The sequence below is a fragment of the Loxodonta africana genome, chromosome 23 (genome assembly GCF_030014295.1).
Source record: "Loxodonta africana isolate mLoxAfr1 chromosome 23, mLoxAfr1.hap2, whole genome shotgun sequence".
NCBI lineage: Eukaryota > Metazoa > Chordata > Mammalia > Proboscidea > Elephantidae > Loxodonta > Loxodonta africana.
In genome coordinates, this window is record NC_087364.1 from 72,877,716 (window position 1) to 72,890,032 (window position 12,317).

Sequence of the window (12,317 nt, forward strand, 5' to 3'; positions counted from 1 at the left end):
TTAAGTCTTCATTACTCCACAGAGACTTTTCATGTTAGACAGTAAATCATCACATTAGTCCTTCTCAGTGATATGACAACTCCAATACAAAATGAAAAACAAGCACACGAAAAGCAGTAAGATGTCGCTAAGTGTATTCACGGAGTATTTCTAGGCAAAGAATTATGCACAGGGCAGGAATGGGGGCCCAGAGCATTCAGAGACGAATCAGTCTACCTATCAAGCAACAGCTCTCAATCATTCTCGTACTCAAACCAACTGAGGTTAAAGTGCGATCATTTCATCAGCAGCAGTGGCTCACCAGCAGTTTGACGGGGTGGAAGGGGGGGCCCTGACGGAGTGCATCGGTGTGTAGGAGCGTGCTGAACTCAGGAGCTGGGCAGTACGGTGGTGCATCCCTGCTCCCCTCTCCCAGAACGTAAGCCTTAGACTTCTGTCACACATAAACCCTGCTGGGAATACCCAAGCTAATCCTGGGGAGTTGAGAGGAAGTTTAGTTCTGTTTAAATTCCAAAATAGAACCAACCAAACTCACCATTACTAACAGAATTAAGGGTTCTTCTATATTCCTGATGTTAGTAAACTTACTTCTGTTTTCTAGTTATTACGGAAAAAAAAAAACCCTCAGAAAATCTTACAGGCTCATGTGTTTTACTCATACAGATGAAAGGGGAAATTTCGTAGAATTTGTGTCCAATTACTCACTACATCAACATGAAACTCCTTCTATGGTAATTCAAGAAAACCTTACTAACCTGGTACAACCTTTCTGTACCATTTCTCAAACTCGGTCCCCAAAATTACTGCTAAGGCACCTCGAAAACCACAGATACTGTCCTGTACTTTTTTGCCTGCACGCATTTTCACCTGATGTACTGCACTCCGGAATGCCAATCTCCACTTCATGAAATCTTATCATTCAGGGTCGGATGTTACCTGCAGTGCAAAGTCTGACTCCCAGAGGCAGTTAATGGCTGGAAACTCTAAGCTCCCCTAAGACGTTCGTCTCTCCGATTTCTGGGGGGCCGGACTCTGCCTTATTTACCGGAGACTCTAGGAATCCAGGCACTTAGCAGACTCAGCGATATATGAATGAATTAATCTGTGCTGGAAGGCTAGATGAGGACTCTTGGTATAAGAGTGGGGTAGAAATGAACCAGAAAGCATGAAGCTAGAATTCCCAGGGGGACAACGACAAAGGGAAAATGGGAACCCCTGATCCACACTGGCGGATTAGGCAACTGCTGATGAATCCCTGGACTCAGAACTGTTTTCCATTACACACTAGCGTTATTTGATGGGTCTTCCCTCCCTGCTCTCCGCAGGGTACTGATGAATTACGACTGCTACAATATAGTCATTCGGGCTTTAACAACACTTAACAGCTTCAAAGAAGCCCAATTTAGAACAGCAAACTTACCTTGGCTCTCCTCCCATCAAATGATTTCCAGTAATTTAAATAAAGAGCTCTCCTTCAACGTCACATACTTTGCCCAAAGATTCATTCACATAAAATAAACCTAATAGCCTAAGAGTTTAAATACACTACCTGAAAGCGTAACGATTCCCCTGGGCTGTGGCTGGATCCGCAGATATTTGTTACAAAAGTCAGGAGATTCAAGGGCCAAGAACAAAACATTGCCCAAAAAGTAGCCCGCCGTTTGGCCCACCGAGTTGCAGGTGGAAGCGTAGCCCACGTTCTCCCGCGACAACATGGTTAAGGCCCAGCCATCCACGGCGATGTCCTGCGTGGCGGCCAGGAATTCAAACAAGAAGAATGTCACCGTGAGCGTCACCACGTCGGGGCTTCGGCCATCGCTGTTCCCGAGCAGACGGTCCACCTGCGTGGATAAGTAGATCATGAAGAGCCCCAGGGTGTACTGTGTAGGCACCAGCCAGGACTTGCGGCGGCCGAAGTTCCTGAAATAGACGGCGTCAACCAAGGGGGCCCAGAGCAACTTGAGGCTGAAGGGCCAAAAGACAAAACTGAAGCAAGCCTGGTCTGTGTAGCTGACGTTTTTGCTCTGCAGGATGAGCGGGATGCTCCCCGCCAGGCCCAGCGGAATGCCCTGGAGCACGTAAAGGAAGAGCAGCAGGAAAATGCTGCTGAGCTCGGCCCGGCAGCTCCGCCGGGCGCCCCGCAGAAGGGGTTCCCCGTCCTCTTCCCCTCCCGCCAGCTCCGGGGGCTCGTCCCAGCCGCCGGGCGGCAGGGGGCCGCTCTTCACATCCAGGGAGTGGTTGAACGTCCCCGGCCGCCGCTGCCGACTGCTGTCCTCGTGCGAGACGGTGGGCGACATGTCGGAGAAGATGCAGAGCGCCGTCGGCGGGGGCCCGGGCCTCAGCGTCGTGGAGGCGGCTCCTCCCAGGTCCCAGGCGGCCGCTCTGGGCCGGGGCCTCGGAGGTTCACGGAGGGGCCGGGGCTCAGCGCTGGGGAGGCGGCCGCTCTGGGCCGGGGCCTCGGAGGTTCACGGAGGGTCCGGGGCTCAGCGCGGGGGAGGCGGCCGCTCTGGGCCGGGGCCTCGGAGGTTCACGGAGGGGTCGGGGCTCAGCGCTGGGGAGGCGGCCGCTCTGGGCCGGGGCCTCGGAGGTTCACGGAGGGTCCGGGGCTCAGCGCTGGGAGGCGGCCGCTCTGGGCCGGGGCTCAGCGCTGGGGAGGCGGCCGCTCTGGGCCGGGGCTCAGCGCTGGGGAGACGGCCGCTCTGGGCCGGGGCCTCGGAGCTTCAGGGAAGGGGCCGGGGCTCAGCGCTGGGGAGGCGGCCGCTCTGGGCCGGGGCTCAGCGCTGGGGAGGCGGCCGCTCTGGGCCGGGGCTCAGCGCTGGGGAGACGGCCGCTCTGGGCCGGGGCCTCGGAGCTTCAGGGAAGGGGCCGGGGCTCAGCGCTGGGGAGGCGGCCGCTCTGGGCCGGGGCTCAGCGCTGGGGAGGCGGCCGCTCTGGGCCGGGGCCTCGGAGCTTCAGGGAAGGGGCCGGGACGCGGGCCTGCGGGGGTCCTTCTTTCTGCCGCCCCGAGTGCCCAAGCGGGGAGCCAGTCCCCCGGCGGGAGGCCCAGGCGGCGCCCGGGGACGTGCCCCTCGGAGCAGCCTAAGGGAGCCTGAAGTCTCCCGGGCAGCCGCGCCGGGCTCGGGGCTGGAGGAGCGGGCCGTGGTGCCGCGAGCGAAGCCCAGCCCCAGCGGCGGCGGGAACCAGCCGCCCGTCTCTCGAGGAACTGCCAGCTCCAGGCGCCGCCAAAGTGGCAGCGAGCACACTCTCCGCCGGACTCCAGAGGTACCGGATAACTTCCGGCCTCGCGCTTCAGGAAGCGGTCCCGGGCTCAAATGGCTCCCTTCCCCGCCTCCGGAGAAGGCCAATCAGGACACGCTCCAGTGGCCGCGTTTGCAAACAGCGCTTGATAGGAACCCGCAACCTCGGCGGCCGGGACTTCCGGGGATGATTAAAGCGGGAGCACCACGCGGTGGGGCGGGGCGCCGCGCCCGCTCCTTCTCTGTGAGCGCATGCGGCGGTCTGGAAAGCGTGGGCCTCGGTCATTGGGTCCGCGCGGCCACGTGACCTCGTGTCGCACAAGGTCTGCGCCGGCGTTTGGGGGCTGGTAACCAGAGGCGTATTGTGCGACGCGGCGGGTCGCGAGGGCCGGGCGGAAACGGAGGGAGAAGGCGTGGCTTACGAAGTGTCCCCACCGGAAGGCGGAAAAGCAGGGAAGTCCCGGCTGAGTGGTAAGCTAGCGGCTGCTGGGTTTTCTAAACAGCAGGAAAAAGGCAATAAAGGTGAAGTTGCCTTGTCTTGGTTTGTGAAAGCGAACAGCTTATTGGGAGAACAGCGCCCTTGAACAAGTTAGTTTCAGGTGACACATTGATGGAATGAATGAATGAAACTGCTGAGGAGGGTTAGGGTTCTCCCAACGTGGTGCAGGAAGGCAGGGAAACGGGTCTGGGCAACCAGCTTCAGTTACCTCGGATGGACTGGACGGAGTCTAAGGCTCGTTTCATCTCTACTTTTGTGCTAAGGTAAAGGGTCTCGGGAGCCAGCGTCCTGACATCGATTATGCATTTTAAGTGGCTCTTTCTTAGGGTTCTTGGCAAGGTTTCACAAGCGCGCTTCAAGCTGAGAAATCAAACTTAATTTCAGCGACGCTCAAGAGACAGGTTTTCCAAGAATTTGATTGAATTTCAGATTCTGTAGTCGTTTTCAGACATTGCTATGTCTAACAGGCTGTACTACTAATAATATGTTTCTTCCCCACACTTTAAAAAATAGTTCAAAATCTGTCTTGGTGATTGTTACTGTATTCGTAGGCTGCCCTGCTGCACTGCACAAATGAATGCCGTCCTGGAAGCACTTAACTCCTCTCTGTTAAGAAATTTGGAAGACAGCTATCTGGCCAGCTGACCGGTTTAAATGTTACTACGTGACGTTCAATTGATAATATTGCATCAAAGATCAAATTCCTCTTGGTCAAGTCATCTTTAGGAGCTGAATAGGTTGGGATGCACGAGAGTCGGAGTGAGAAATTCTGATGTGGAATAGGGTAGAATTTTGGCTTAATTAAGTGTAGGTGCCAAGGGAAGGATGGGGCCAGACATTACAGGTAGCAAGCCAGCAACTATATGCAGTAAAACCTGCAAAAGCTGGAATCTGCGTAAGGCAGAAACCTGTCATAGAAGGAAAACGCAAGTATTTTCCGCTAAAAGGAGCAATAGAAAAATGGCAAGACTGCACCCTGTCAAAGACAGAAAACTTTCAAGACCTGGAAAAACAAGGCGATCTATTCCCAGCTCTCACACGTTTCGCTGTATACCGTATACTCTACATCTGAACTTTCAGGGCTTTTTAGAGGCTTCATAAATAACTGAAATTGTTTTCCCTAAACTTAGTTTGGTAGTTTTAAAAAGTGGCCCCAAAATTCTTTATCACTTCTTCTATTGAAATGTGAAGTCCGTGCCCCTTGTCTTGAATTTGGTTTTTGTGACTGACAAACAAAATACAGCTGAGGTGATGCTGGACTGGTTTCCCTACCTGGTCCTTCAGAAGCTGGCATCTTCCTCTTCCTGCCTATTGGGATGCTCACTCTTGGAACCAAGCCCTATGCATCCTTCCTGGCTGAGCTCCCAGTCAACAGCATCAACTTGCCAGCCATGGAAAGTTGGTTTTCCTGATTGACTTGTTCTGGTGAAACTGCCAAACACAAAACCCTCTTGGTGGTAACACCATGGTCCCTTCAACAGTTCCACCTCCTACTTTCCCCATCCCCCAAGGCATTAAACTTATAGATTACAGGGTGAACACAGGTTCTTTATAGTCTTATCAGAGTCCATTGTGTGGACTTGCCAAAATTTACCAACCAGTCCCATACTGATGACCATTCAGGTCCTTTCAGATTTGATGAGTGGTTTGTTTTGCTGACACCACCTTGCTTCTCTGACTATATGTGTATATTCTAGATGTATTTAAAATGTGATAATATTGCCTAATAGCTCTCTAAAAAAGACTGTTTATACCCTACTTAACTGTGATTGATTGCCTCTGCTTGCTCCTCCTTGCCCCTTTGTATTACCACACTCGTTGTTAGGTGCCATCCAGTCGGTTCCGACTCATAGTGACACTATATACAATAGAATGAAACACTGCCTGGTCCTGGACCATTCTTAACAATGGTTATGATTGAGCCCGTTGTTGAAGCCACTGTGTCAATCCATCTTGTTGAGGGTCTTCCTCTTTTTTTGCAGACCTACGTTACCAAGCATGATGTCCTTCTCCAGGGACTGGTCCTGTACTTGTTAGTATATGCCAATATGACAGGTAAAAAGATGTGATGTTATTGTTTTAATATGTATTCCTTTACTAATAAAGGTGTATTTTTATGTTTATTATATAAGTATCTATAAGCATATGTAGATACTTAAAAAATTTTTTGTTTGTTTTTCCTGTAACTTGAGGCTGTAAAACCCACCCAGTGCTGTCGAGTTGATTCAGACTCATTGTGACCCTATAGGACAGAATAGAACTGCCCCACAGAGTTTCCAAGGAGCACCTGGCAGATTCGAACTGCTGACCCTTTGGTTAGCAGCTGTAGCACTTAACCACTACACTGCCAGGGTTTCCACTTGAGGCTGTAGGTCTCAGAAATAATATAAGAATTACATCAAAGGAAGTTACTTATTATTATAATTTTATTACTTAATATTAGCCCGATTTTCTTCTTTTATAGTGGAATTTTTTCTATTTGGAAACTTGTGGAAATTTTTTTCCCTTGAGTTCAGAATTTTCATCAGGATGTATCGAGTTATGTGCATATGTTTTTCTATTAATCTTACTCAACATTTGTTAGGCTCTTTTGAAAAAAGTTGCAAATCCTTCTTGATCTTAGGGAAGTTTATTTATAATATCTTTGATTTTCCGTTTCTTTTCTCTTTATTAACTATTTGAATTCCTAGTAAAGTTGTATTTTGTTTACTGGGTTTATCTCTATCAAATTTTCCCTTTTGCTTTTTGTTCTGTGTTCTTGGGAACTTCAAAAATAGGTCCTCCAAAAACAAAGTGGAATTGTACAGTTAAGATTTGTGCAATTCAAAATATGTAAGTTTCATCTCATTAGAAAGAAAAAGGACTAAAAAACTAGTTGCATAGGATGGGGAGTAGTGGAGGCCTGATGAAATAATACCACCATCTAGTGGTCCCTTACTATAAATCTGTGTGTGATTGCAGATCTTTTTTTTTTTTACTGCTTTTAGTTAGTTCACTGCCATCTAAATTATATCATGTGTATTTCTCAGGAGCCCTGGTGGTACAGTGGTTAAGCACTCAGCTGTTAATCGAAAGGCAGTTCAAACCCACCCCGGGCTCTGTGGGAGAAAGACCTGGTGATCTGCTCCGGTAAAGATTAGAGCCTAGGAAACCCTGTGTGATGGTTCTGTGCTGTCCTGTAGGGTTGCTGTGTGTCAGAACTGACCCGATGGCTCACAACAGCAGTAACATATATTTCTCAAAACATTTAACTTTATAAGGAGCTACCCAGTCGTTTTCAGAAATGGTTGTAGCATTTTGCATTCCCACCAGCAAAGTTTTTCTTTGCATATGGCGTTCCACTGTGTTTTCCAGTATTGCCCAGGGTTTACTCTTTTATTTTTCCTTCTATCATTTTATGGAATTTCAGAAGTTTGAAGAAATGACACCAAAATGCTTAAAGTAGCATAACATTTTAATTAACTGTCTTATCTCCCTCTATTCTGTTAGGGTCTTGGGGTGTGTGTGCGTGAGGTTTTTTTTTTTGGAATGTGCTCCATATGTCTTGGAAATTAACGTATCTGTCTTTTTTGCTGCAAATATTTCCCCATTTCTCATTTGCCTTTTTTAATTTTCTACTGTAATGATTTAAAAAATAAGGAAAGAGTACATTTTGCTTTACTAGATCCTTTGACAACCATATTTGGGTACCTACAATGTGCTAAACATGGGATTATATTCAGAATATAACTAATATTTTGTATAGTGTTTTATCCCTTACAAAGGGCTTTCATGCGTCTTATCTAATTCAATATAAATAAGTTAAAAAAAATTTATAATCACCTACAGCCAAACATTTTTTTCACGCATATATTGGAGGCGGTTAAAGAGAAAAATAAGAGTGATTGATAGATGGACAGGAAGAGGAAGACACGTTCAGTTAGTGACAGATGTGTTCTCTGAGGGATGGAGAAAGTTGAAGGAGATATACCAGATATGTGAGTGGGAGGCTGGGCGGGGGTGGAGAAAGAAATAAAGTCCCATGAGTGCTGGATAAACCGACATATCTGCCCCACTCTGAACTCACTTTTTTAAAAATAGTCCTTTGAAATACTGATTGACTGTCAGGAAGACGGTGCTGGACTGGGCCATGTTTTGCTGTTACACATAATATCGCTACGAGTCAGAGCAGACTTGAGTGCAATTAACGAGAACAACAAACTGTTTTCCAACAAATTGTTGCACCCAGAGAAGAAATTTTCTTTTGGGTCACTAACAACACCGTTAGGGAAGATTGTTTTTGAAAAAATTTTAGATAAAATGGGTATAGTCCGAAAAGGCAGACTTCGTGAAGTTTCTTCCTTTAGGAAAAGCATTTGACCTTCTTGTAGTCCCTAAATAGAGGTGGGTCATGCTGACCTTCAAATTTGTGGCATCTGGATTGAATTAATGCAGAATGTAAAGCAGGATACCAAGACAGTGCTAGGAAGTTGTTGAAATTTAAAACCATCAAGCTTTTAGTTATGAACTGAGCTTAGTACTTGTATAAGTATTCCGATGTCTATTGCTACAGTATTATTTATGGACAGTATATGAAGGTATATGTCTTCGAAGAAGTACAGCCAGAATGCTCCTTACAAGCGAGGATGTTGAGACTTCATCTCACGTACTGTTGGACATGTTATCAGTCCCGGGAGAAGGACACCATGCTTGGTAAAGTAGAAGGTCAGCAAAAAAGAGGAAGACCCTCAGTGAGATGGATTGACACAGTGGCTGCAACACTGAGGATGGTGCAGGACCGGGCAGTGTGTTGTTTTGTTGTACATAGGGTTGCTGTGAGGTAGAACCAACTCCATGACACCTAGCAACAACATAAGAAGACAGGAGCCCTGGTGGTGCAGTGGTTAAGAGCTTGGCTGCTAACCAAAAGGTCAGTGGTTTGAATCCATCAGCCGCTCCTTGGAAACCCTATTGGGCAGTTCTCTGTCTTATAGGGTCACTATGCCTGGTTTGAATGCTGGTTCTATGATTTAGCTGTATGACTTTAGTTAAAGGGGAATCAAGGGACAGTAATAGAATCCATCACTGGACTTTCGTTCGCATTAAATGAGTTAAGGTGTGTAGAAAGGTTAGACTGGTGCCTTGGCTAAAGAGCTATATAAGGTTTATTCTCCTCTTCCTCCTCATGATTATTATTACTGGATTTATGCTTCACCAGGTTTAGAAACTTTCCAGAGGCAAACACTAAAGTTGTATCCTTCTGTTTCCTGGGGTTGGGGAAGGAGCCATAATTGGATAAAGCAGCCCTTATCAGGGGGATGTCTGTTTGGCTTTGAGAGAAAGTAACCAAAATTTGGGACTGTAGTTGGGACAGAGGGCATACATAGCAGGGGTAGTCAGTGAAAATATAATAATGACAATCACATTCAATGGCCTTCTGTATTAGTAAAGCATGATGTTAAAAATACGAATGCATCATGTATGGAACTGGTGGTTATTTTCGTTCACACAGTCATTATTGCTTTATGAAAGGATTAACCATGAGATTCTTTGGAGAATGAGCTCTCATGGTACATTTTATTTTTCTCAAAGTGATTTCAAACTTATAGCAAGTTTCGGTAACAATTCAAAGGACTTCCATATACCCTTCAGCCAGATAGACCATTCAAGTTTTGCTATTTGTCCCAATAATATTGTTTATAGCAAAAGGATCCGGTTCAGGGTTATGGCTTTCACCCAACTGTCATGTCTCTTTAGTCTCCTTCAGTCTAAAAGCAGATTGAGGGCAGTGTTGCGTTCCGTTGTACGTAGGGGCACTAGGAGTTGAGACCAACTCGACAGCACCTCATGACAATACAACATCTGCTACAGTTTCTGAGTCCTCCCCCGGCCTTCATTTTTTAAGATAACTGTGGCTGATTGTATTTACAAACAATGCATGTTTCCAGCGCCACATACTTTTCCAGAATGCTCTCTCTGAACCTGGATGGGTCTTTGTGACTGCTTCCATAAGCCTGTGATTTATAAGGCTGAGTAGAAACAGCTCTTCCTTGGCTCCCATCTCTCTCTCCAACTGCAGCAGAGCACACACTCTTCTCACACTTACGTGGAGCGTTCCCTATGACAGACCACATCCTGGCCGTAAAACACACCTTAACAAAATTCAAAGAATAGAAGTCATACAAAGCGTGCTCTCAAACTACAGTGGAATTAAACTAGGAATCAATAAGAGAAAGATAACTGGAAAAGCCAAAAATATTTAGAGACTAAGTAACACATGGGTCAAAGGGAAATCAAGTATATAAGGGAGCTCATTTTAAATGGTTGAACAAAAAAATGTACACACCATTTCTAAAACGTTTGTATGCATGTGAATCCTGTATCCACCCAACTCCCGGGAGAATACCTGTGTTTCATTATAGGGTGATGCACAAATATAACCTTAGGATGAAAACAGACGACTGAAAAGTCACTGTTTTATGGTTTGTCGATCCCGAAAATGATTGCTATGGTAAATTACCTTAAACAAATTTTTAAATGAGAAAAAATTAAAAATGACCAGCCTCAAATGAAAAAAAATTAAACATTTGATATTATATAATCCTCCTCTGAAATACCTTTAACAAATAACTATTTTAATAAAAAGTAGCAAATTGCCTTTTGTGTACTTCTTCATTTGTTGGTTGTACTAAAAACAGAGTGAAAAAAGGGAATGATTTTACAAGTGTGACTATTTAGTTAAATAAGGAGTAACTGCACCTTGGATGCAAGCCCGGCTGCCATAGTGGTTAAGTGCTATAGCTGCTAACCAAAATGTCAGTTCAAATCCACCAGGCGCTGCTTGGAAAACTCAACAGGGCAATTCTACTCTATCCTGTGGGGTACTATGAGTTACAATTGATGGCAATGGGTTTGGTTTTTTGGTACCTTGGGTAGCTACAATATTAATATAAAATGTATGTTCTAGATTAGTGAAATACGCAGTTGAAATTATAATATGAAATAGGGTCTGTGGAAGTATACTTGGAAAAAAATGCATTTATTGAATAACTGCTTCTGGAATGTTATGCAAAGGGGACGCAAAAATGTAAAAGTTATTAAACGCACATTTGGATGACACTGGGCTGTGTAGAGTACATATTCATGTATATGTTTTCTCTTCAGCACAGCAAGTACTCAGTGAAAGTCAGCCATTAGTAATGTTAAAAGAATGTGCCTTTAAGAGAAGTAGGGAAGTCAGGAGGAAAATTTTGAGAAAATGATTGTTTTGGTTTTAGGATATATAGAATTTGAAGAGATGACAAGAACTGTGATGCTTTAAAGTAATATATTGGAAAAATTACTTTCCTCTCAAAAAAATAATTTCAAGTTTTGCTTAAAAAAGTTAAAACTTTCACGATGAACCACTAATTCCACAGAGAAGCCTCCGCGATTTCACAGATTAGAGTGCTTTCTGCCTGCTCAGAAAACAGTCCTGGGTCCCAAATTTCTTTAAAAAAAAAAGCATAAAGACCCCTTTTAATCATTGACAAGTATCTAAGTAGCTCCACGTAGCGTATTCGTCGTTGTTACAGTACCTGTTACTTAAGAAAAGATGTAATGACCGAAGGCTATTCTGAATGGTAATAACTTTAGGGGAACTTGTATTTTATTGATCACAACAGTGTATACACACACTGGAAAAAATGAGTGGGAAGTTAGGTGCCCAGGCGTATATGATTTTAAGGACCCTTGCGATAATTTAAAGTCCTCTAACCTTCCTTTGGAGGCCTGGTGGTACAGTGGTCAAGCCCTGGGCCGTTAGCCATCAGGGCAGTAACTTGCATCCATCAGCTGCTCTAGCCCCACTTTGTCCCGTGGGGTTGCTACAAGCTGGGATCGACTTGACGGCAACGGTCTTTGACCTTGGTTTGATTAACCTGTGTTTGCCTCAGTTTTCTCATCTGAAAATGCGGGCTCTGGTTTCTAGGAACCAACGTCCTTTCCGGCTGTAACAGCCTCCACTTGCATTTCTCACCCATTGGTTTTAACCTCTCAACTCTGGTGTTATATTGAAGCGATTTTTGACGAACTGCGTGCCTTTTCTGTGATCACATCCTCGTTACCTTATGAGACTATAAACCTTCAGTTCCTGAGTGTATATAAGGAGCCTTCTCTCAAAAAACCTCAATGTTAAACGTCCTTATAACAGTGGCAGTGTTCTTGTTGTTACTTAAGCGGTTTTGGTCAGTAGCTGTTCATTACTGTGTTCCAGGCCTTGTGCTGAGCACCGAGAACACAACTGTGGGTAAGACGTGGTCTTTGTCCTCCGGGAGTCAGGTGGAAGCAGACAAGTGAACAGGTAGACACAGTACAGAGTAGTGAGTACTAAAAAGGGGAGAGGAAGAGACATCTAACCCAAGAATTCAGAGTTGTGGAGGGGGGAAGCAGAAATACTTTAGACAGAAGATAACCTATGTGCAAAGAGCCAGAGTCAAGAGAGAACATGTCATGTTTAAGGAACTGACAGCAGTTTAATATGCTGGAGAGTAAAGCGAGGGGGCGGTGGTCCGGGAGAAGGCTGGAGGGTAGATGAGGGGGCTGTGGTCCAGGAGAGGGCTGGA

At 45.8% G+C, this 12,317-nt stretch overlaps 2 protein-coding genes across 3 annotated transcripts in view; one reads left to right on the top strand and one right to left on the bottom strand.

Moving 5' to 3' along the window:
• SLC33A1 (solute carrier family 33 member 1) overlaps window positions 1–2,617 on the bottom strand; it is a 35,162-nt gene extending 32,545 nt beyond the window's left edge. Inside the window, exon 1 of one of the 2 annotated variants that reach the window (XM_010595936.3) lies at window positions 1,550–2,601. In XM_010595936.3, the coding sequence (XP_010594238.1) occupies window positions 1,550–2,297 (748 nt within the window). In that variant the 5' untranslated portion in view covers window positions 2,298–2,601. Of the gene's footprint in view, window positions 1–1,549 lie in introns of both variants that reach the window. The other variant, XM_064275635.1, reaches the window with a different exon arrangement.
• Window positions 2,618–3,678: 1,061 nt separating this feature from the next.
• GMPS (guanine monophosphate synthase) overlaps window positions 3,679–12,317 on the top strand; it is a 68,604-nt gene continuing 59,965 nt past the window's right edge. The window contains exons 1-2 of the mRNA XM_010595935.3: window positions 3,679–3,998; window positions 5,718–5,790. The gene's annotated coding sequence lies outside the window, so the exon portion shown is untranslated. The remainder of the gene's footprint in view (window positions 3,999–5,717; window positions 5,791–12,317) is intronic.